Below are 23,151 nucleotides of genomic sequence, written 5' to 3'. Positions count from 1 at the left end.
ACTCCTTTTAGATTTCATTATTTTATTCAAAGTATCAATTCTATATATAATTTCATAAAAAACCAAATGCAATAGTTGAAAAGGTTGATAACCATTTTGTATCGAACTTGTTAATTATAAAAAGTTCTCACTTTTAATACAAAAATTAATCTATTATAAATCTTATTATAGATGGATTTCAAACATTACTTGAAATGCATTAACCTCATATTTGGATACTCCTACAAAACAGAACTTTTGTAGTCTAAAATTAGCATGTTTGACATTGAAAGTCATATCCAATTTAAAATTTTAGAAAAAATACTTAAATGATCTAGTTATTGAATCATGGTGTCAAATACACTCCTAATTTGGTAACTTTATACCATTATAATTCTCACACAAATTGAAAACTTTGAAATTATATCTTATACGCACTCCAAATTTACTAAACAACTCTTTTATTGATCACACAATACATACAAGCAGCATGCAACTATGTTAAACTAACAACCTGCATTCCTCTAGCTTCTCGTCAACTACTGAATCCGGATGAGCTGCTATGATGAAAACTGATCAATTGATTGTCAACTTTGCACATTTCAAAGCATGAAATTTTGATAATTCATATACCACAACCTTAGATATGACACCTTAAAATTAGCAAGTAAAAACAGCTTCACATAAATCTTATAGCTTCACGAGAATCATTTGATTTTGATTTCAACTTTTTGGTTTTTGGTTACTGTTTGTAGTTTAGTTTCAGTTTTGGTTTTTTTAGTCTCAATTTAGTCCAGTTTGATTTCACTTTAGTTTGTTTTTGGTTTCAGTTTTGATTTTTGGTTTAGTTTTACATTGGATTTCAATGTTCTTTTGGTTTTTGGTCAGTTTATGAAGTTGACATGCAGAGTTAAAACCAGTTTATGACACAAATACTTTAATCCAAACCGAAAAAACAAGACCAAAACAAAAACCAACGGTTTGGTTTTATGTTTTTTTGTAAAAACCGAACTAACGTTTCGGTTTTGGTTTTGCATGTAATAAAAAATGAAAAAATCGAACCAAACCGAATTCCTAAATTTTTATTTTTTATTTTAGTAATTTAAAAGAATTTATTAAATATGTTACTCATACTTTTGTCAAATGTATAATAGTCTATCAATTAACAGTTAACGAAATTATTTATACCAAATTTCATTATTTTCGGCCAACCTTTTTTTCCTGTCTAAAATTCTCAAGCTCAAATGGCAAAACCGAAACCAAAACAAAGACCATAAACCAAAGCCGAACAATTTCAAAATATCCAAAAACCAAAGTTTTGGTTTTCGGTTTGGTTTTAGCCCAAAACCACACCGAACCACACCACACACACCCCTAAGTTTTTACCCTTATTACCAAAAGATTGAAATATCAAACAGAAATGCTTAAAATGACACAAACCTACAGATATCGAAGAATCTTGCAAAGAGGAAGAGCCGGTCCTCAACTATTAAAATGCATATGAACCTTAAACACGTATTTATTTGGGCTGTAAAGAAACCAACAAAAACTCTACTGCAAACAAATCATAGATACATATGTTAGAAATAAGCTGATCAATAGCAAACATACATAAACAACCGTGCTCATTCTAATAATCTATATTTACAATCAGAAAAACAGTTTGTTACAAAACGTGTTCGGGCCATTTTCTGGTCAAAACTGTGAATCCGTTTAGCTGAAGGACTACCGAGAGGTTAGTAGGCTGACCCAATAATTAATATAATAACAATTCTTTATATTTGTAAATCTTACATGTTAAAAGAGCAACTCACCTTCGGTTGCTCTAGAATCCAACTCTTTAAATAGTAACAACACCAGGTTTAACAAGCTTTTCAGAGTTGAGATCACAAGCCAAATTAAGCTTTTTAAGATCCTTATCAACATGATCCACTTTAGCTTTCATAGTTTGGTCTTGAACTATTCGGGTTTAAAAAAACAAAGTGAATCAAACTTTCTATCTCCTGGCCACTCATCAAATCATCAGCAGCATCCTTAGGAATGTTGGGCTAAGAAAAATATTATGCCATCATGAGAGCTTCACAGGTAAGAAAATATGAAAATAGCTAACATAAAATAAACTATAGGGCTAAAGAAATCTAAATAAAACATAGCATAGTGAGTATCCCCAAATTTAAAAACCCTCGAAATGGAGTTGAAATTATCAAAGTACCTGAGACTATTGTCAAATCTCATCATGCTTCCGATATCAAATGTAAAGGCATGCCTAAATTAACACAAAAAACTAACTGAACACAACGAAAACAAAGGAAATGGAGATCAAACAGAAAGAGAAGACCAAAGAACTAAAACTAACATGAACATACCCTAGCCAGAAAGTTGGTTTCACAGCCGAAACCCTAACCACTGCTGTCATCATCTTTCTACAAAGATTACACCTCATTCATTAGCAATTCCCTGAGCATGATAGCAAGTAGTTGAGCATAAATGATTATATTCATATAAAGATTGTAGAAAGTACCTCTTTGCCAATATTCCCTTTTGGATCAGAATCACTTCCAAATATACGAATGGCACAAATCTCATGCAATCTTGGTCAAACGGGAGAGCATCCAAACGAGCTTTTGTTGTAAAACAATGACAATGTATGCAATATGCATGAGATGCCACTTTAGAACATGACTACAAATCATATCCAAAATCACATATCAACGGTTTTTGTAACTCTAGTTTCACATAATTATCTGAAAATATTTCACACCTCGCCAATAAATGGTGACTTTAAAAAATGAAACATAACATTAAAAGAATGTTTGGATGCTTGTTTGAAAGTATATATATATATATGTATATGTATATATATTATTTTTCTCAGAAGCATAATCTGATATTTGGTTTTATATTTAAAAAATGGCAAGCATGCTTCAAAAAATGCATATAAACTCCATATTCCTAGATTGAAAAAAATAAAATGTCAACAAAAAAATCGTTAAAAGGTTTGTTTCAAGTTCCAAACCGTAAACCGGTCCATTAAACCGTCAAAACCAATCAGGTTCAAACTAAACTATATGTATCTCAATCCGTAAAAATACATATGCACCGATTTAAAACTACAACTACAAAAAGCTACGACTTTTCATGTCAAAGATGTTACTTTTTTGTAAACATATGCACCAGATTAACAGTTAGTATCTAGTCATACGCACAAAATTAACAGTTAGCATCTAAAGATATGAACCAATTCGTGTGACTTGAAAAACCTAGTTTGATCTATAGGCTTTCAATGTTTATATTAAAGTATTATATAATTACTTTCAAAATGCACATACAAACAATTACAATTACCATAGAAATAATATATGCATACCTTGTATGACTTGTAAGCATATAGACGGGCTGCGCTATACAGGACAGAAGAATACGTACGACATGCAAAACATAGTGATATGAGTTAGATTAAGAATACAAATAATAATAAAAATAAAATATTTAAAAAATAAATGAAAATTGAAAAGATTAATAATATGAGCGCTTGAGCGAGGTTACCCTTCCAACACACTTTTACACCACATTTCTTTCCTACAGAACATCGATTAATTTAACTATCAACACTAAATAAAAAGTGAAACATGCTATTTCGATTAAACTGAACCAGCTTTTGTTTTTTTCAATGTAAACGCATTTAACCAATGCCCATTGTTTTGAGATAGCATTTAGATATTTCATACACATTAACAAAATTCAATGTTTATATTAAAGTATTATATAATTACTTTCAAAATGCACATACAAACAATTACAATTACCATAGAAATAATATATGCATACCTTGTATGACTTGTAAGCATATAGACGGGCTGCGCTATACAGGACAGAAGAATACGTACGACATGCAAAACATAGTGATATGAGTTAGATTAAGAATACAAATAATAATAAAAATAAAATATTTAAAAAATAAATGAAAATTGAAAAGATTAATAATATGAGCGCTTGAGCGAGGTTACCCTTCCAACACACTTTTACACCACATTTCTTTCCTACAGAACATCGATTAATTTAACTATCAACACTAAATAAAAAGTGAAACATGCTATTTCGATTAAACTGAACCAGCTTTTGTTTTTTACAATGTAAACGCATTTAACCAATGCCCATTGTTTTGAGATAGCATTTAGATATTTCATACACATTAACAAAATTTATAAAAAATATACTGGATATGTGAAAAAAAAAGCCTAAAGATTTCTTGAAGATTGCTACTGCTAAGTAATTCTTGCTTATGTTCTTACCCTTTTCAACTACAATTATTCATAAATAATCTCAATTAAACATGTATTGCTTTAACATTAGATAAATATTGATGTATCAAATGTAAATTTTCTCTTACCAGTGGCTGGCTGATTTTTCAAGAACTGTGGCTGATTATGACTTTAAGACGCCAAACCTTCTTTTACACAAAGAATGACCCTAATTAGCTTCAAGAACCCATCACATGTCATATTATGATTCCTTTTTACTGCATATCAACCTTTGAGAATGAGTTCTTACCAAATTGATAGTCAAAAAAACCCAAATCGGATCCCTAGATAAAGGAAATTACAAGGACATAAACAGATTTACATGAAAAAGAGGAAGAAAACAGACAATGAATCGCTTGAATTAATGAATATCGATTTAAGATGCTTACTGGCGTTGTGTATAAGTCTTGATCTGATTTCCATTTTTTGATTCGCATCCTCTCATCGAGTGTAGATGCTTACTGATTAGGATGGGTGTTGAAAAGGGTTTTTGAATTTTGAATTTTGAGATACGCAGGGTTAAGATGCTTCTCAAGAGAGGAGGGGCTACAAGCATTAGGTTGTTGTAATACATGCATCAGAAGTTGTACATCTCTTAATTTTAAGAGTTTTTGTAAAATGACAATTTTGTCCTTCTTATACGTATTATAAGATAGTATATATATATATATATATAGGATGGGTATCATTACAGAACTATTAAATTATTTAAGAACTTGAAGGAACTATTGAAACCTAATGTTTTTTATAAATATTTTTGTATGTTAATGTTATTTGAGTGTAGTTTCATCATTTTGTATATCTATATTTATAATTACAATTTTAAAAATTAGTTTTTATACATATCTATATTTTATTTTACACCTATGTAAATTTGGTAGTACATAAATTTTACACATATGTAAACTTGTGATTAAGATATGCAATCAAATTTTTTTATAAAATATGATAAAACTACTCTTAAATAATATTAGTATATAAAAAAAATTAAAAAAATGTTTGATTGTTTAGAGTTCTTAACAGTTCTTAACTTTTTTGAAGTCCTTAAATGATACCAACCCTATATATATATATATATATATATATATATATATATATATATATATGATGAGTATCATTACAGAATTGTTAAATTATTTAAAAACTTGAAGGAACCCTTGAAAACTAACGTTTTTAATAAAAAAATTTTGCATGTTAATATTATTTGAGTGTAGTTTTATCATATTATATATCTGTATTTATGATTACAATTTTGAAAATTAGTTTTTATGTATATTTATGTTTTATTTTACACATGTAAATTTGTTAGTACATAAATTTTACACATATGTAAACTTGTGATTAATATATGTAATCTAAATTTTTTATATAAAATATGATAAAACAACTCTTAAATAATGTTAATATATAAAAGAAATTAAAAAAATGTTTGGTTGTTTAGAGTTCCTAAGAGTTCTTAATTTTTTTAGAGTTCTTAAATGATACCAACCCTATATATATATATATATATATATATATATATATAGGGTAAGGATACTAAGAGAACCATTTGAAAATTGAGAACCATTTTGAACCACCAAAAAACCATCTAAAAAATATTTAAAAAAAATCATAAAACAAAAAAATAACAAAAAAATTTTAAAAGTAAAAAATCCAAAATTCTTATATTTCATTCTGGTTTCATAAAAAAACCTCGTATTATACACATGTGTATAATTTCATTTAATCTATAGTTACGTAATGTACACATATATACATTATCATTTACCTTAAATTGTACATATGTTTATAAAAAAAACATGTATATAATTAAAAAAAATAAGTATTATATATATATATATATATGCGTATAATTTTGTTAAACCGATATTTTTTCATTTTTTATAAAACCGGAATGAAAAATAAAAATTTTTGGTTTTTTTATTTTATAAATATTTTTATTTTTTGTTAAAAATAGTGTTTTTTTAGTATAAAGTGGTTCTCAAAGTTCATAATTTTAAAATAGTTCACACATGATCCTAATACTATATATATATATATATATACTAAATTAAAATACATATAGGAGGGATAAAAGAGTAATTTTACAAAAAAAAAAACTCGTAAATTTAAGAGTTTTACAACAATTTTAGCAAGGGGTACAACCCATTAAGCTTTCATTGCCTCTCAAAAAACCAGCCTGGTTTGAAAACTCTTTCATTTCAGAATTCAAATTTCAAACTCGCCTTCGTTTTCTCTCTCTCTAAAACAAGAGATGATAATGCAGGCGACCACCAGTGAAGGCTACAATCTTCGTCGGTTAACCTCCGGTTGTAGTATTGTTCCACTTATTCATGTTCAATTATACACAAACTCACTGACCCGTTAATGAAACCCGAAAAAAACTACTTGCCGACCGACATCTAAACTCTAATCGTAAATTCATCTTCTTTATTACATTTTACACCACTGATACAGTTCATTCTAATGTAACATTTGTTAATTTCGTTTTTTACTTTGGTCGAATTGAATTATTGTCTCAAGTTTGGAAACGGATCGGTGAGGTTTAGATTCACCAGATGCTGTCGTGAATTAAAAGGTTTGACAACTGATTTTGAATTTTTGATTTAGATTTGGTTTTTAATTAATTGATTTTGTGGGGTGACGACTAATTAGTTCTTAATTTTGTGAGGATCAGAATAACCATGAGACATCAAATTCGCAAGTAGTGTATGATGGATGGATGGATGGATGGTGTGATATAGTAGCATGGGTGGTGATTTTCATAGTATTGGGTGTTGGCTTAGTTCCAAGGTATCAAATCTGATTTTGATATTTCTACGCTGCAATATTATTCAGGTGTTGTTTTTAGGTTAATTTATTTATCTATGAATGTTTTTCCCATGTTATATGGAAATAATGTGTGTAACTACTGCAAGAGCTAAAATGATGTTTATTAGCTAGGATTTAGGTGTTTTTAAGTGATGTTATATGTTTTTATAGTGTGCTACTTACATCGAATCCAATCACGTTCTTGTGTATAAGACAAAAAGGCCCGTCTTATCACCAGATGTGCATTACATTCATTGTTGTATATATGGTAAAAAGGTGCTTGTCATGTAGTTATATTATAATATGCTAATGTTTGTGTACGTGTCTGTTTTTTTTTTTGGGAAAAATTGCAAAGATTTGTAAACTCCTCGCCGATGTTGTAAACTCGGCCCTAGGCGCTCCTCGGCACTTCACTGCACTGCTTTTCTTCTCCAAGGTCAAAAAACTCGGAATCGGCACCAGGCGGTCCAACTCGGTCCTAGGCGGCTCTACTCGGGCTAGGCGGTCCAACTCGGTCTTAACAAAATTTTGACTTTTATTAAAAAAACTCAATTTCTCCAAGAGCTTACCACTGCTTTTTTTTCTTTTCACACTCAGATGCAACCTAATTTATGTTCTAAACTTGCAACCACCATTGTTATCATATGATTCGAAGTTCTAAACTAGCAAACATCTTATTTAAGTACGATTTAGGTACATCAACTGAGTAATGTTCTTGAGCTAATATGTATGTGTTATTGATTGTTTTTGTAATTTTCATTTGTATTTTGTAAAATATTTAGTAAACTTTTCATATTTGACATATATATAATCTCCGAAAAATGAATTTCTTTATAAAATACCATATCCGAGTACTCCCCGAGTACACCCCGCCTAGACCGAGTACTCTCAACTCCCTAGTCGACCGCCCTGGGAGTGCCTAGCGACTTTTGCAACCTTGCTCCTCGCTACAAGTTAAAAATAATGGTAATAATCTAATTTACCAGGCCATGTTTATGTAAATATATATTCATCTTTTGCTGCTATGAATTGATTTTTGAAAATCTAGATTTTTTTTTTAATTCAGCGAATGGGCAATTGGGGACTTTGAAAGGCCGGATTTAAAAGTCGGTCCTAACAGACTGGTGTAGTCAAAATTTACTTTTGCTATTATGAGTTGCTGATACAAATTGATATTTTGAATATCTAGATTTTTAAATAATGATTTTGTTACAGTCTTCTAATCCTTTCGTGACAATTGTAGTATATGTTTGTGTTATGCTTGGTTTTGGTGGGAATTCTTGTCTCAACAGTTCTGGTGCGCGTACTTGGTTGATTCAATGACTGTATGTACATGAGGGGTGCAAGATGGAGATTTTACTAACTTACATTATTATTAGGTTTATTGTAACAAAATGTTTATTCTGGGCTTACTCTTGAAGTTTTGAGGTAAGATGGAAATGAAAATTCTGTATGTTCTTGCATTTTGCTCTTTACATGCTATTTTATGTTTGAACTAACACAACGAATAAACATGCTTTTCAATAACCTGTTTATGTCATCAGATACAAAGAGTATCAACTCCAGGATTATGGTTCTTCTTTTGTAAAGAATGTTAGTGTGGCTCTTTAAACATGAGTTAAATAGCTATCAAGATTATATGATATACATTAACGTTTTATTCTTGTTTTATTTTTCAGTTAAACAACACCTGTAACTGGAAGCTTGCTTCTGTGTTAGCTGATAACGGTTCATTGTGTGGATGTTAATTCAAGAGAAACCAAATATAGTCACAGTCATGTGTATCCCAAAGCCTGAAGACGAGGTCAGTTTTGTTTTTTTAAAGCATAGTTGTCAATAGCAGTAATAGCGGGCGCTATAGCGCGCTACGTTGCAATACGGCTATAGGCCACATTATACTAAATATCAGTCATTTAGCCTGATTATAACATTATTTAGGGGTTTATTTTATTTTTATTTTGATTTTTTTTAATATAAAAAATTGTAGAAACCTATTTTTAAGGCTTGTTTATCGACCAAACAGCTACACCTTCCACAAGTTCCACCATAAAAGCTTATTTGTGAATATAAAGCTTAATTATTTGCTTAAATTTTTTTTACTCCTTTATCGCTAAATATGAAATATCAGCGCTATTTACCACAATTCGCTAAGTAGCATATAGGTGGCCCGTCGCTATTTACCGATATTCGCTATTGACAACGATGTATTAAAGAAACATTTTTTGTTAACTTGTACGCATATTGGGATTGGACATGGGATGTGCTCATTTTTTTTAAACACTTTTGAACCATCAACATACCTTCACCCTAATCTGATGCACTTAAAGGCAGTTTAGGAAATTTCAAATATCAAGGTTTTTGTTGCTTCAAAATTAATCTTTTGAGTTATGGTTTTGCAAAAGTTGATGGCTGGTGAGAACGGGACAAGTTCGAGTGTTTCATTCTTGGGGTTGAATCGAGGTGCACGAGCATATTATTTTTAGCTGACCGACGAGAATCACCAGCTGAAGATCAAACTTAGTATTTAATTAACATGGCGAATTCGATGTTGAATAACTAGCATTTAGTTACTTTGTTGTATCCTATCAAATAATAAAAATTTTATATGATCTAATTTGGTTGGAATAAAGCAATTCTAATTGTGAAATTATGTTATTGACTCTAATTGTGTTTTACAAGCTACAAAACTAACCGTATATCCACGACCACTTAACACACAAATACGCCCACGTACCATAAACTGCTGGTAAAGAACCTTGTTTAGATTAGAAACTAATAAAAATTGTGAGTAAAAATTCAAAACTTAGCAACTGATTTGTATATATGTGTGGCATAAATGTTTCTGTTGTTCGAAAATGAGGAAGTACAACATTATTTATTTCCCTTTTTGTTTTGGCATATTTTAATAGTTTCATGTACTGTATACTTTGAATTAAACATTTCAATCGAGATATAATAAAAGCAATTGCAGTTTGACAAAAGGTATTCCAATTTCCACAACCCTAGACAGTTTTGGTAAGAGCATAAGACATTCATATTGATTAAAAACCACATTTTACATCTTCATGGGCCTGCTCGAACACGAAAATTAAACAAAAGATCTGGTTTTAAAAGGAACCTAACCAAAACAACTATAATTAAACAAAATATAGCTATGATAATAAACTGATTATGACATAGCTATATTTGGTACAAGTTGCTAACTTGCCTTATCAAAATTAATTATACACAGTAATAATATTATAAGTAGATGTGGGTTTTATTAATAAACTAGTTTGAGGCCCGTGTAATATACGAGTAGTTCTTGAAAATACAATATTTAATAAATAATCGATATACAAGAATCAATAGACCCGTTAAACACTATTAATACAGTTGTTGTATTATAAAAACAATTTAAAGTAAATGATAATTATAAATATCAAATGTTTGAAAAAAAAATATGAAGTAATTATTAAATTAACAAATTTTAAAGCATAAATTTTCAGAATGGTAACTATTATTTTACTATTATAAATGTGATAAAAAGGATGAGATTTAATGTAGGAGTGACAAGTGGCAAAACTTGTAATCTTTTATTAGAGAGTATAGATTAAGGTTTGCTCAAATTAATCGCTTTCTCCATGTGGGATCAAACAAATGGAGTTTAAAAGTGGGTTTATAACGATTCTTAAATTAGGTAAAATAATGGGCTTGCAAAAGATCAAACCTTAGATATTAAGTGTTTTTTTTTTAAATTGAACCTACCAAGTAATCTAAGAACTTGTGGGTATAATTTTATTCTAAGAAAATAACAAATACACTTATGCAATAATGAATACTTACGTTAATAAATTTTATTTTGTGACTAAATTTGGTGTTGATAATCTGGAATAATATTCTGGACCAATAGTATTTTGTAGAATATTTGGAAAAATATTACAAGAGGAGTAATAAACAAACAAGAAACGAGTACGCATTGTAAACTTATGCTGTCGCCGCATCAGCGGGTACCTACTAGTAGTATTAAAATACATATAGGAAGGGCAAAATGGTCTTTTACACAAATCTCTTAATTTTAAGAGTTTTACTATGATATGAACATATGGTACAAGTGCTTAAAGCATAAGGTCTTAAACTTTCAAACCATTTAGAAATGGGCGGTTCTTTTTACCCTTTTCTTCCACAACTGCACTATGTAAGTTTTCATTTACGCTACCTGTCTTTTTGATTTCTCTCTGCCGACAAGCGATTTCGTCCCCCGCAAACCACCGCCTCATCTGACCATCCTCTCCTATTGTTATCTACAAGGTATGCTTGACCTAACCCTAGCTCGATTGCACTCTAATTTTTTCACATGTCTGATTTTGCACGACACACAACCTAGGGTTCAACGTTGCTTCGTGTTAAAATATAAATTTAACTAGAAAAAGATTTTAAGCATGATAAGAGTGAAGATCGAGTCTCTACTGTCTATGTTTCTGACCTAATAACTGTTGGAAAACCTGTATTATAAATTCCAAAAAATGAAACGAAAATAAACAAAACAGAAAACCGGGCTTGTGTTTAACACAATTCCCTTAAACAGATTATCGGTCTGTTCCAGGGTACTCCGGTTCGAAACATAATCGGTGCTCTGCCGGACTCGGACACTTGCCTGAAATGCAATCGGAAATAATACTGCTGTAGAGAAGTAGAAGAAGAAGTGTGTTTGATTTTGGTGTGTCTAAACTGAAGAGATGGTCTGGTTTATATAGCCATACAATCAAATAATAATAATCAATACTGTTAATGACCATTAAATAATAATAATATCAAATAATGGCCATTAGTATAGATTATAAAATTGTAAGTCATAATCATTCTCTTAATGATTATTAATTGTATTGACTGGACCAGTTTTGAATTTCAAAAACAAATTCAAAAAATCGTCTCACGCGGGCTCGGGTTTTCGGAGTTGCATTCGTGTCCGCGGTACGTGCGGGCACGCACAAGTTCGATGGATTTCTAGTCCAGAAACCCAAATTTGCACCCCCCCCCGCGCGCGCGTAGGACTTGTGGTAAAACATGTCATAAAGAATTCAAATGGGTGTAAGGTCACTACCTTATAAACCATTCATTATTTTGTTCCCAAACCGATGTGGGACAAACCTTTACCACTTCCTTCATTCACGCACTAAAACTTCCAACAATCCCCCACATGAATGGAGGTCCAAACAACATTATTCCAATTAGATTTCAACAGTTGAATCTTGCATACAGTAGGTAGGTGTTATCCTTTGAACATTTGCTTATGAAGCAAACTTAGCCCACTGGCTCTGAGTAGACGGTGATGTCTTTGAACTCGAGGTCGTTTGTGTAGACGACAATACACTTCACACAAGACTCTCCCTGACAAAGTCAAGTCCTCATAGTTATGTTCGTTATGGTCATGAACGTGCGCCTGGTTCTGCAAGAGCTATTAAGTATTGTGCCCAACAATACCCTTCGAAGCGACCCCACTTCTCTCTCATATAGGTGATTCACCATGTATGACTACCTTGGTCGAATCATTAAAATCCATATGCTTAGCCTCACACTTGTCACTTTTAGGAATGGACTAGGAAGGTTACCTTTCCACGTGGTAAACTCCCTCTTAAAATTGTAGGGTTATCCCCCCCACAGTGACCACACTAATTCATACAATTAGGTTTTCCTATTGAACTCAACTCTTGGGATCTCCAGTCTGTTGAGTTAGGTTTCCTTCGCATGAACTTTAATTTTTCAAGGGCTTCAGTCCCATTCCCATGGACGACTTCTGAACTAACTCTCTACTTAGGCCTTTTATTAGCGGATCCACAATATTATCCTTTGACTTCACATAGTCAACAGTGATAATTCTAGTAGATATTAGTTGTCCTACCATATTATGTCTACGTCTAATATGTCTATTGTTACCATTATACATTGTGCTATGAGCTCTGCCAATTGCCGATTGGCTATCACAATGTATACAGATGGCTGATGCCGGCTTAGGCCATCTTGGTATAACCTCAACAAATTGACGTAACCATTCTGCCTCTTCGCCCGCTTTATCTAGGGCGATGAATTCTGATTCCATCGTGGATCTAGCTATAACCGTTTGTTTAGACGATTTCCACGATATAGCAGCACCTCCAAGTGTGAATACATACCCACTTGTTGCTCTGGAATCATTCGTGTCAGATATCCAATTTGCATCACAATGTCCTTCGACAACTGCAGGATATCTGTTATAGTGTAACCCGTATTCTCTAGTGTATCTTAGGTACCGAAGCAACCAAATCACACAGTTCCAATGACTTGAACTTGGGTTGCTTGTGTATCTACTTAGCTTGCTCACAGCATATGCTAAGTCGGGTCTAGTGCAACTCATAAGATACATCAAACTGCCAATAATTCTTGAGTATTCCAACTGGTTAATGGGTTCACCTCTATTCTTAGCTAGATGTTGACTCGTGTCAATGGGAGTTCTAGCTACATTAGAGTCATTCACATTAAACTTCTCAAGAATTTTGCTCACGTAATGGGATTGACTTAAAACAAGTCCATTTTGGGTTCGTGTGATTTTAACTCCCAAAATCACATCCGCAAGACCCATGTCCTTCATGTCAAATCTTGCTTTTAACATGTTCTTAGTGGACGTTATGATTTTGTCATCACTACCAGCAATGAGCATATCATCTACGTATAGACACAAAATGACATATCCATCGGATGTGTCCTTCACGTACACACATTTGTCACATTCGTTGATTTTGAACCCAACATCAAGCATGACATGATCAAACTTTTGGTGCCATTGTTTAGGAGCCTGTTTCAATCCATACAAGGATTTCACAAGTTTACATACTTTCTTTTCTTGCCCAACGGCTATGAAGCCTTCGGGTTGTTCCATGTAAATCTCTTCCTCTAGATTTCCATTCAAGAAAGCCGTTTTTACATCCATTTGGTGAACTTCCAAGTTTCTAATGGCGGCAATGGGAAGCACCAACCTTATAGATGTTATTCGCGTAACCGGCGAATATGTATCAAAGTAATCTAAACCTTCTCGTTGTTTATATCCTTTGATCACCAACCTTGCCTTATACTTATCGATGGTGCCATCAGGTTTCATCTTCTTCTTGAGGATCCATCGATATCCTAGTGGTTTACACCCTTGAGGAAGATCCACTAGTTCCCAAGTATGATTTTGTAAGATAGAATCTATCTCACATTTGATGGACTCCCTCCACTGAGGTCCTTCAGCGGAGTTCACGGCTTGTTGATACGTTTGAGGTTCCTCTTCTACCATGTAGGTAAGGAAATCAGGGCCGAAGGATTTTTCAGTCCTTTACTGTTTACTTTTCCTGATTTCAACCTCCACTGTCTCAGATTGTTCCCGAGGTTCATCTCCAGTATTCTCGTTTTGAATACTTTCCTCAACCGGTCTAGAATAGCTCGGTAAACATGGGAACTTATATTCAAACCATGATGCATCCTTTGCTTCTATTATGGTGCCATTGTTTATTCCGGGATTCTTGGAATCATGCACAATAAATCGATATGCACAACCGGGAAGGGTATATCCTATAAACACACAATCCACGGTTTTAGGTCCTATTAGTAGGCGTTTTGGTGGAGTCACCACTACCTTGGCTAGGCACCCCCACACTCGCAAGTATTTATATGGTGGTTTAATTCTCGTCCATAACTCATATGGAGTTAGATCTTTCTTCTTATTCGGTATCATGTTTAAAACATAATTAGCCTATAATATTGCTTCCCCCCCACATGTCCGGGCTTACCCCAGAACTTATCATCATGGCATTCATCATTTATTTCAATTTTCGGTTCTTACGTTCCGCTATGCCATTTGATTGAGGGGAGGAAGGAGGCGTGACTTCATGTATGATTCCTTCTTTTTCACACAAGTCAATAAAAGGTGAAACATATTCACCTCCTCGGTCACTCCTTACTCTTTTAATTTTTTGATTTAGTTGATTCTCAACTTCGGCTTTAAATAAGATAAACTTATCAATAGCCTCGTCCTTACTCTTAAGTAAGTAAACATAGCAATATCTTGTACTACCATCAATGAACATGATGAAGTACTTGTTCTCACCACAAGTAGGAATTGCTTTTAGATTACACACATCGGTGTGAATCATCTCGAGGGGTTCGGTAAATCGTTTAATCTTTTTGAATGACGATCTTGTTTGTTTTGCTTCGACGCAAGTTTCACATTTATTATTTGAGTCGATATCGAATGTTGGTATGCGTTTAAGTTTAACCAAACGTCGAATGGAATTAAAATTAAAATGACTTAGTCTACCATGCCAAACATTAGAAGACTCAAGAATATAAGCAGAAGTAGTAGCATTCTCATTCATTTTGTTAAACACGGTTACATTCAAGTTGAACATACCATTAAGGGCATAGCCCTTACCAACATACACACCATTTTTGGTCAACACAACCTTATCAGACTCAATCACCATTTTGAACCCAAACTTGTTCAACTGCCACCCCGACACAAGGTTCTTATGAATTTCGGGAACATACAACACATTTGACAAAGTAAGATCCTTTCCTGAAATCATCTTCAACACCACATTCCCCTCACCTTTGACTTCGGCCGTAGCGGAGTTTCTCATAAACACCTTTTCTCCATTAGTCACTAATTTGAAGGTGCTAAAGAGACTTTTGTCAAATCACACATGACGGGTAGCCCCCGTATCGACCCACCAGTCTTTGTTATTTTGCCCAACCAAGTTAACTTCGGTGACCATAATCGAGAGGTCCGTGACCACCGCAACAAGGTTCTCAACCTCACGAACCATGTTAACTTGTCGAGCATTTTCTTTCATTGGAAGCTTGAACTCATTGGCCCTATGGCCTTGCTTCCCACAATTATAACAAGTTCCTTGGAACTGCTTTTTCTTCCCAACTCCCCTCTTAGGACCAAGGTTGAAGCCTTTCCCATGATGTTTCTTTCCATCATTTTTACCCTTTGAAGATTGGCCATGTTCAACAACATTGGCCTTTGTTGTTCCGGAACTGTCAATTCTTTTTAGAGCAATTTTGTTATCTTCTTCAATACGAAGACGAACAACAAGATCTTCAATGGTCATCTCCTTTCGCTTATGCTTGAGATAGTTCTTGAAATCGACCCAACTTGGTGGTAGCTTCTCAATAATACAAGCAACTTGGAATGTCTCACTAAGCGACATCCCTTCCGCATGGACATCATGAAGAATAACTTGTAAATCTTGGACTTGACTCATAACAGTTTTTGAGTCTATCATTTTAAAGTCCAAGAACTTAGCCACGACGAATTTCTTAGTACCAGCATCTTCGGTTTTGTATTTTCGGTCCAACGACTCCCATAATTCTGAAGTCTTGGCCTTACAATACCCATTATAAAGTGCATCAACCATGCCATTCAAGACATAGTTTCGGCACAAAAAATCCGAATGATTCCAAGCCTGAACCGCGCTTACCGACAGCGCATCCGTTCATCAACAATAGGAACGGTTTCAGTCAAGAACCTCGCGAGGTTCAAAGTGGTCAAATAAAAGAACATCTTTTTTTGCCACTGTTTGAAATTCACACCAGTGAACTTCTCCGGTTTCTCAGCATGAGACGTGACAGCACTCGGCAACGGAGCAACCAAACCGGTTGTGACAGCAACCGCGTTAGTGACGATGGCAGAAACAGCAGCGCTCATGGGTTGGGATTCCATTCTGAAATGCAAAATACAAGAATAATAATTAGGAACCAGTTGGTAAGTTTGTTGGAAAAACCTGTATTATAAATTCCAGAAAATGAAACGAAAATAAACAAAACAGAAAACTGGGCTTGTGTTTAACACAATTCCCTTAAACAGATTCTCGGTCTGTTCCCAGGGTACTCCGGTTCGAAACAGAATCGGTGCTCTGTCGGACTCGGACACTTGTCTGAAATGCAATCGGAAATAATACTGCTGTAGAGAAGTAGAAGAAGAAGTTTATTTGATTTTGGTGTGCCTAAACTGAAGAGATGGTCTGGTTTATATAGCCATACAATCAAATAATAATAATAATCAATACTGTTAATGACCATTAAATAATAATAATATCAAATAATGGCCATTAGTGTAGATTATAAAACTGTAAGTCATAACATTCTCTTAATGATTATTAATTGTATTGACTGGACCAGTTTTGAATTTCAAAAACAAATTCAAAAAATCGTCTCACGCGGGCTCGGGTTTTCGGAGTTGCATTCGTGTCCACGGGACGTGCGGGCACGCACGAGTTCGATGGATTTCTAGTCCAGAAACCCAAATTTGCAGCACCACCCCCCTGCGCGCGCATAGGACTTGTGGTAAAACATGTCATAAAGAATTCAAATGGGTGTAAGGTCACACTACCTTATAAACCATTCATTATTTTGTTCCCAAACCGATGTGGGACAAACCTTAACCACTTCCACCACGTCCTTCATTCAAACACTAAAACTTCCAACACTAACTTAATAACCGAAACTGAGAATTAGCATTCATAGCCTGGACCATACTCGTCCATGAGTTTCCATTTAGCCTGGACCATACTCGTCCATGAGTCTCCATTATGTTATCAGGGCGTTCAAAGTAGAGGTGCACAAAAAACATAAACCCGGAACCGGACCAGAAAAAAAACCCAGAACCGGCTTTTTATATTCGGGTTTTTAATACCTGAACCTGTACCCGAACCTACCCGTAGGGTACGTATATGGTATCCATTTTAGTACCAAAACCCGTACCCAAACCGGGCCCGATTTGTACCTGGTAATACCCGAAAACCCGAACTGGTTCCATGCCCGGAACCGGGTTTTTCCAATACCCGAAATAGTTTTTTTCAAATACCCGATCTATACCCAAAATTACCCGAAAATAACTGGAAAATACCCTGAAAATACCCCTAAAAGTGCAACCCCTAACATTCCAATCTGACAGGTCCGAGCCCCGGTGCGGAAGCGTGAATAGTCGGTATTATTAACGGTGTGGAGCTCGGATCTAGGGTTAGGATCGAATCTAACTCAGATTCATTCTTGAAAGATGTTTGGACGGATGAGGTGTATTGGGAGAGAGCCTGATTTGATTAACAATCAACAATAAAGTAGGATGATTGTAATCAAAACACAAAAGATAGAAATGGTAGTATGAAATATTAGCCGAATGATTCTCATTAAGATGAAACACTCATACATACATTCATACATACAATCGATTAAGAAATATCAGCCGCCACCAGGAGAGCTCATCCTGGAGGCGGAGACTCTCTCAAAGGGATAAAACCCTAAATCTCACACATACACAATACATTCACTCATACTAGACAAATGAATAAAAACATCTATCTATACTAGTCTAGCATGACTTGGTCTTCAAGCCATCCACCATTGGTTGAGACCAAATAATATATTTTTCACCCACAAATTAATTCGATGCGTCGGTCTAAAATATAAGTTCCAACACAATCTATACAAAAAAAACCCGGAAAAAAACCCGAAAATATGGTATTTTCAATACCCAACCAGACACAGTTAAGCCGACTTAAAATAAACTTTCTTTTGAATTATATGCAAGGGTCTAACCCTCCATCTATTAATTCAAGGGCCTTGCAAATACCTACAAGATCTTCAATCACTAAGTTCAAAATGTGGCAAAATAGTAATAACAAAAAATAAATAAACATAAAAGGGCAATTGAAACTTGAGTAGACTGCTGCTGAACAAGCTCAAGTTAGAGAGGGCACGAACTGTAAGACATTCACATAACATATTAACATAGGACGCAATATGAAAAATTTAACTTATTCAATTAAATTTATGAATCAAATGGCCAACTAATTAACCTAATTAGTTACAAATCACATAATCAATTATCAAACTAATGTATATGAAGTACAAAATTAAACTTAGCACAAAATTATTATGTCAAATTATTTGAAAAGTAAATAAATCTGACGAGGTAGAGGCTAATTCGTTGATTGTGCCTTTCAATGTTTTGGAGATTAAAGATGCCGTTTGGGAGCGTGTGGGGGACCGTTCGCCTAGTCCCGATGGGTATAATTTCAAATTTTTGAAACGGTTCTGGACTTGTTTCCAAGGAAACTTTGTAAAAATTTTAGATGAGTTTTTTGTGTCAGATTCCGTTATCTTTGGGTGTTTCTCCTCTTTCATTGCATTAATACCTAAGGTAAATGACCCGGTTTCGTTGGCTGATTTTCGCCCGATTAGTTTAATAGGCTGCATTAATAAGGTGATTTGTAAGGTGTTGGTGAGGAGACTGAAGGCTGAAATAGGAGGGTTAATCTCGGAAGAGCAGTCGGCTTTTCTAGAAAACCGTAGTATTTTGGATGGCCCTTTGATTTTGAATGAGGTGTTCGTGTGGTTAAAAAGAAATAAAAGACGTGGCATGTTTTTTAAAGTAGACTTGGAAAAGGCTTATGACACACTAAATTGGAATTATCTAGATTCGATTCTAGAGCAGATGGCGTTTCCAATTAGATGGCGTTCATGGGTTTTGGCTATTTTAAAAGCAAGTCGAGCCTCGGTGTTGGTTAATGGGTCACCAACCCCGAAATTTCAATGTTTTCGGGGCCTTAGACAAGGCGATCCACTATCTCCTATTCTGTTCATCATTGTTATGGAAGGTTTGTCGGGGATGATGAAGTCCGTTGTTGAAAAGGGGTTGTTTTCGGGGCTGAAGTGTGGTGAAGCGGGGCTAGTTTTATCTCACTTTCTATACGCGGACGATGTGGTATTTGTTGCTGATTGGAATGACCAGAACGTGCTGAATCTACGCAGAATTCTGCGATGTTTTTACTTGGTGTCAGGATTAAAAATTAATTTATCTAAATGTGGAATCTTTGGAATAAAGGTGGAAGGGGCTGAATTAGCGAGGATGGCTATGCTATTACGTTGCAGAGTAGGGTCGTTTCCTTTTCAGCATCTGGGTCTACAAATTGGCGCTAACATGAACTTAATTGATTCATGGGACCCGGTCATAGAATTGTTTAAGAAGAGACTCTCTAAATGAAAAGCTAAAACCTTGTCATACGGGGGTCGGGTTACTTTGCTTAAGTCGGTTCAAAACTCTCTCCCTACGTATTATTTTTCATTATATAAAGCGCCAATGGGGGTTTTAGAAAAGTTAGATCGGCTGCGGAGGATGTTTTTTTAGGGGGGGGGGGGGTTCGGAAGAAAAGTCGAAAGTTAATTGGGTGGCTTGGGATAAAGTGTCGGCTCCAGTTGAGTATGGAGGGCTTGGATTTGGTTTTTTGCGAGACATAAATGTTTCCTTGTTAACTAAATGGTGGTGGCGGTTTAAGAATGAAAGAGGTAAACTTTGGTGGAAGATCATCACTCATCACGGTCGTGGTCTTGTATTCCGGCTAGACTCTCTTGGGCTAGCCATGGAGGCAGATTGGTAAAGTTTCGTTGGATCTTCAACCGACCGGAGTAGAGTTAAATCAGATGATTCGAAGTGATGTGAAAAATGGGCAGAACAAATGGTTTTCGTTGGATTTTTGGCTAAATGTTGGGCCACTGAAAGACCTTTTTCCAAACCTATTTTCAATTAAAAAGTCGAAAAGGTGCACGGTGGCTGATCGGTTATTCATGGTGGATAGGGTGATTTGTGGAAGATGGGATTGGAGTAGAAACCTGGTGGGTCCGGTTCTCTTGGAGGAGTTTAGGGAGATGCTAACTATGTGTCAACAGGTGTTACTCGAGCCCGGTAAGGATAAAATATTCTGGTCCGGTGACCCCTCAGGTGAGTTTGCGGTCAGTAATCTAAAAATCATATTGGTAGAGAAAGAATTAGTCAAGCATGTTTCTGTTTTTGAATGGAACAATTGGAATCCGAAAAAGGTGGGTTTTGTGGCTTGGCGAGCCGTGCTTAATAGACTTCTGACCTTTGAAGCTCTGGCTAGGAGGAGCATTCCAGTAAGTTCAACCAAGTGCCCGGTTTGTGGTATGGAGGAGGAATCGGCCGATCATATTCTTTTCTTGTGTGAAGTAGCTCAAGCGGTGTGGTGTTTGATTTCCCAATGGTTCAAGGTACCTCCAATTTATGCATTTAGAGTTCAAGATTTAGTGGAACTTCATAGGAATATGTCGGCTCCAAAGGATAAAGCTAAAGCTTTTCATGCGGTTTGTCTAGTTACAATGTGGTGGATTTGGAAGAAACGAAATGATCTAGTCCACAATGGGGCCTCGGTTCATTTTCAAAGCCTTTTCGAAGTGATTAAATCTCTAAGTTATCTTTGGATCAAGATTAGATCCAAAAAAAGAGGGTTAATTAACTTGGGAGGATTGGTGTAGGTTTCGGTTATAAATTCGTTGTTAGTGTTGTATGGTTTTGCTTTTGGTGGAGAGGCTTAGTTTGTATTTTCACTCTTTGCCTTCGTTTTGGTGGTTGTATTTGGCGGTTCTAGCATCTTGCTAGTTTTATAAAAATTTTGTTGGTCGTTCAAAAAAAAATCTGACGAGACTTGATATTATCATTCTTTGAATTTATATGATGTATATGTTTATCATTTATCAACCAGTAATAAGACCATCGTTTTAGCCAAGTTTCCAAATATCACCTACATATAATAAATGAGAATATCCGTTCACCCCTACTGAAAATATCAAATTAATTTTATTAAATATGAAAATTTAAAATTCTCGATGTCTATAAGGTAGCGTTTGATATGCAAAAATGACAGGAGGAATGGAATGTATCATTACGTAGGAATGAAAAAGGTGGTGTTTGGTTGCTTAATGGAATGGAATCATCCATTACACATGGAATTCCATTCCATCAAAATCATTCCTACTCACCCCCCTTCTTTTTTTTTTCATTCCATTCCTCCCTCACCATATTTTCTCAACACCACCACCACTTAACAACAACCACCACCACCGGCGCCACCACCACCACTACCTTACCACCAGCGCTACCACCGCCACCTGACCATAGCCACCACCACCACTGTCGTTGCCTAACCACCAACTTCGTCGTCGCCACCCTACCATCGCCATCACTACCAATGCTACCACCGCCACCCCACCGCCAGCACCACCACCATTTTCGTCGTCGGAGCTACCATCACCACCATTTTCGTCGCCGGAGCTACCACCATCGTCGTTATTTTAGATTTTTTTTTTTTGTAAAACATAAATATATTTTGAGATATGAATGTTTTTATTATTTCTATTTCATTCATACAATTTTGTTTTATATCAAACAACATAAAGTAATTGTTAATTTCATTCACATAGGTTAACCAAACAAGACAAAGGAATGGTAATGATCAATTTCATTCCCTTATTCATTGCATTCCTTCTCTCATTCCATTCCATCTTCATTCCATTACTTCCAACCAAACATACCCTAAAGATTTACTATAATCTTTAGTTACATGTATAGAGCTAATTTCATCCACACACTAGATCTCCCCATCTCTCATCCGTATACATTCCAACATATATTTGGATTTTTTTTAAAAAGCTTTGTGATCTCTTTGTTAATATAAAAGATTACTAAATCTAATCTATCTATCTATATAATTGTCTAACATGAAATCCTACTTGTCGCTCTCAGGTTGTCCCCCTTATTCTCTAGAGCCACCAGATTGCTTGATTTCTAAATGGAGGTTTCTCATGCATTTGACCCGAAATCGCGGGTATATGTCTTACCAAACCCAAATAGTCTTTAAATGGGTTATAACATCTCATTTATTTGTGAAACTATTTCATAATCAAACAATAATTTTCACGGGTCATGGGTCTCACCAAACCAGTATAACCCTTAAACGAGTTATAACATCTCATTTATTTGTGAAATAACCCCTTGGGTCTTACCAAACCCTAATAGCTCTCAAATGGGTTATAAGATCTTATTTATTGGTAAATATTTTCATCCTCAAACCTAATTTAATTTATCTTCTTTACATATTTTCCATTGCTGGTCTATCATCTTCATCTCCGGTTAACTTCTGATACTACCCGCCATCGTCAACTACATCAACGTCCCCTTTTTCATTAGACAAATATTTGTGTTTATGTT

The 23,151-nt window shown here is 34.7% G+C and overlaps 1 protein-coding gene across 1 annotated transcript; it reads left to right on the top strand.

Moving 5' to 3' along the window:
- Positions 1-20,714: 20,714 nt before the first annotated feature.
- Positions 20,715-21,419, top strand: LOC143590416 (uncharacterized). The gene has a single exon (XM_077070907.1). It carries the CDS (start codon positions 20,715-20,717, stop codon positions 21,417-21,419), a length of 705 nt encoding a protein of 234 aa, XP_076927022.1.
- The last annotated feature ends 1,732 nt before the right edge of the window (positions 21,420-23,151 follow it).

The sequence above is a fragment of the Bidens hawaiensis genome, unplaced genomic scaffold (assembly GCF_021521415.1).
Source record: "Bidens hawaiensis isolate Kalapana, Puna unplaced genomic scaffold, B.hawaiensis_p1.1 tig00001647_1, whole genome shotgun sequence".
Taxonomy (NCBI): Eukaryota; Viridiplantae; Streptophyta; class Magnoliopsida; order Asterales; family Asteraceae; genus Bidens; species Bidens hawaiensis.
The sequence above is the reverse complement of the archived record's forward strand: the minus strand, read 5'-3'. Positions and strand labels throughout refer to the sequence as shown.

Excerpts from the sequence above, each read along its gene's own strand:
- LOC143590416 (XM_077070907.1), top strand. The coding sequence starts at position 20,715 with ATGGTGGATAGGGTGATTTGTGGAAGATGGGATTGGAGTAGAAACCTG.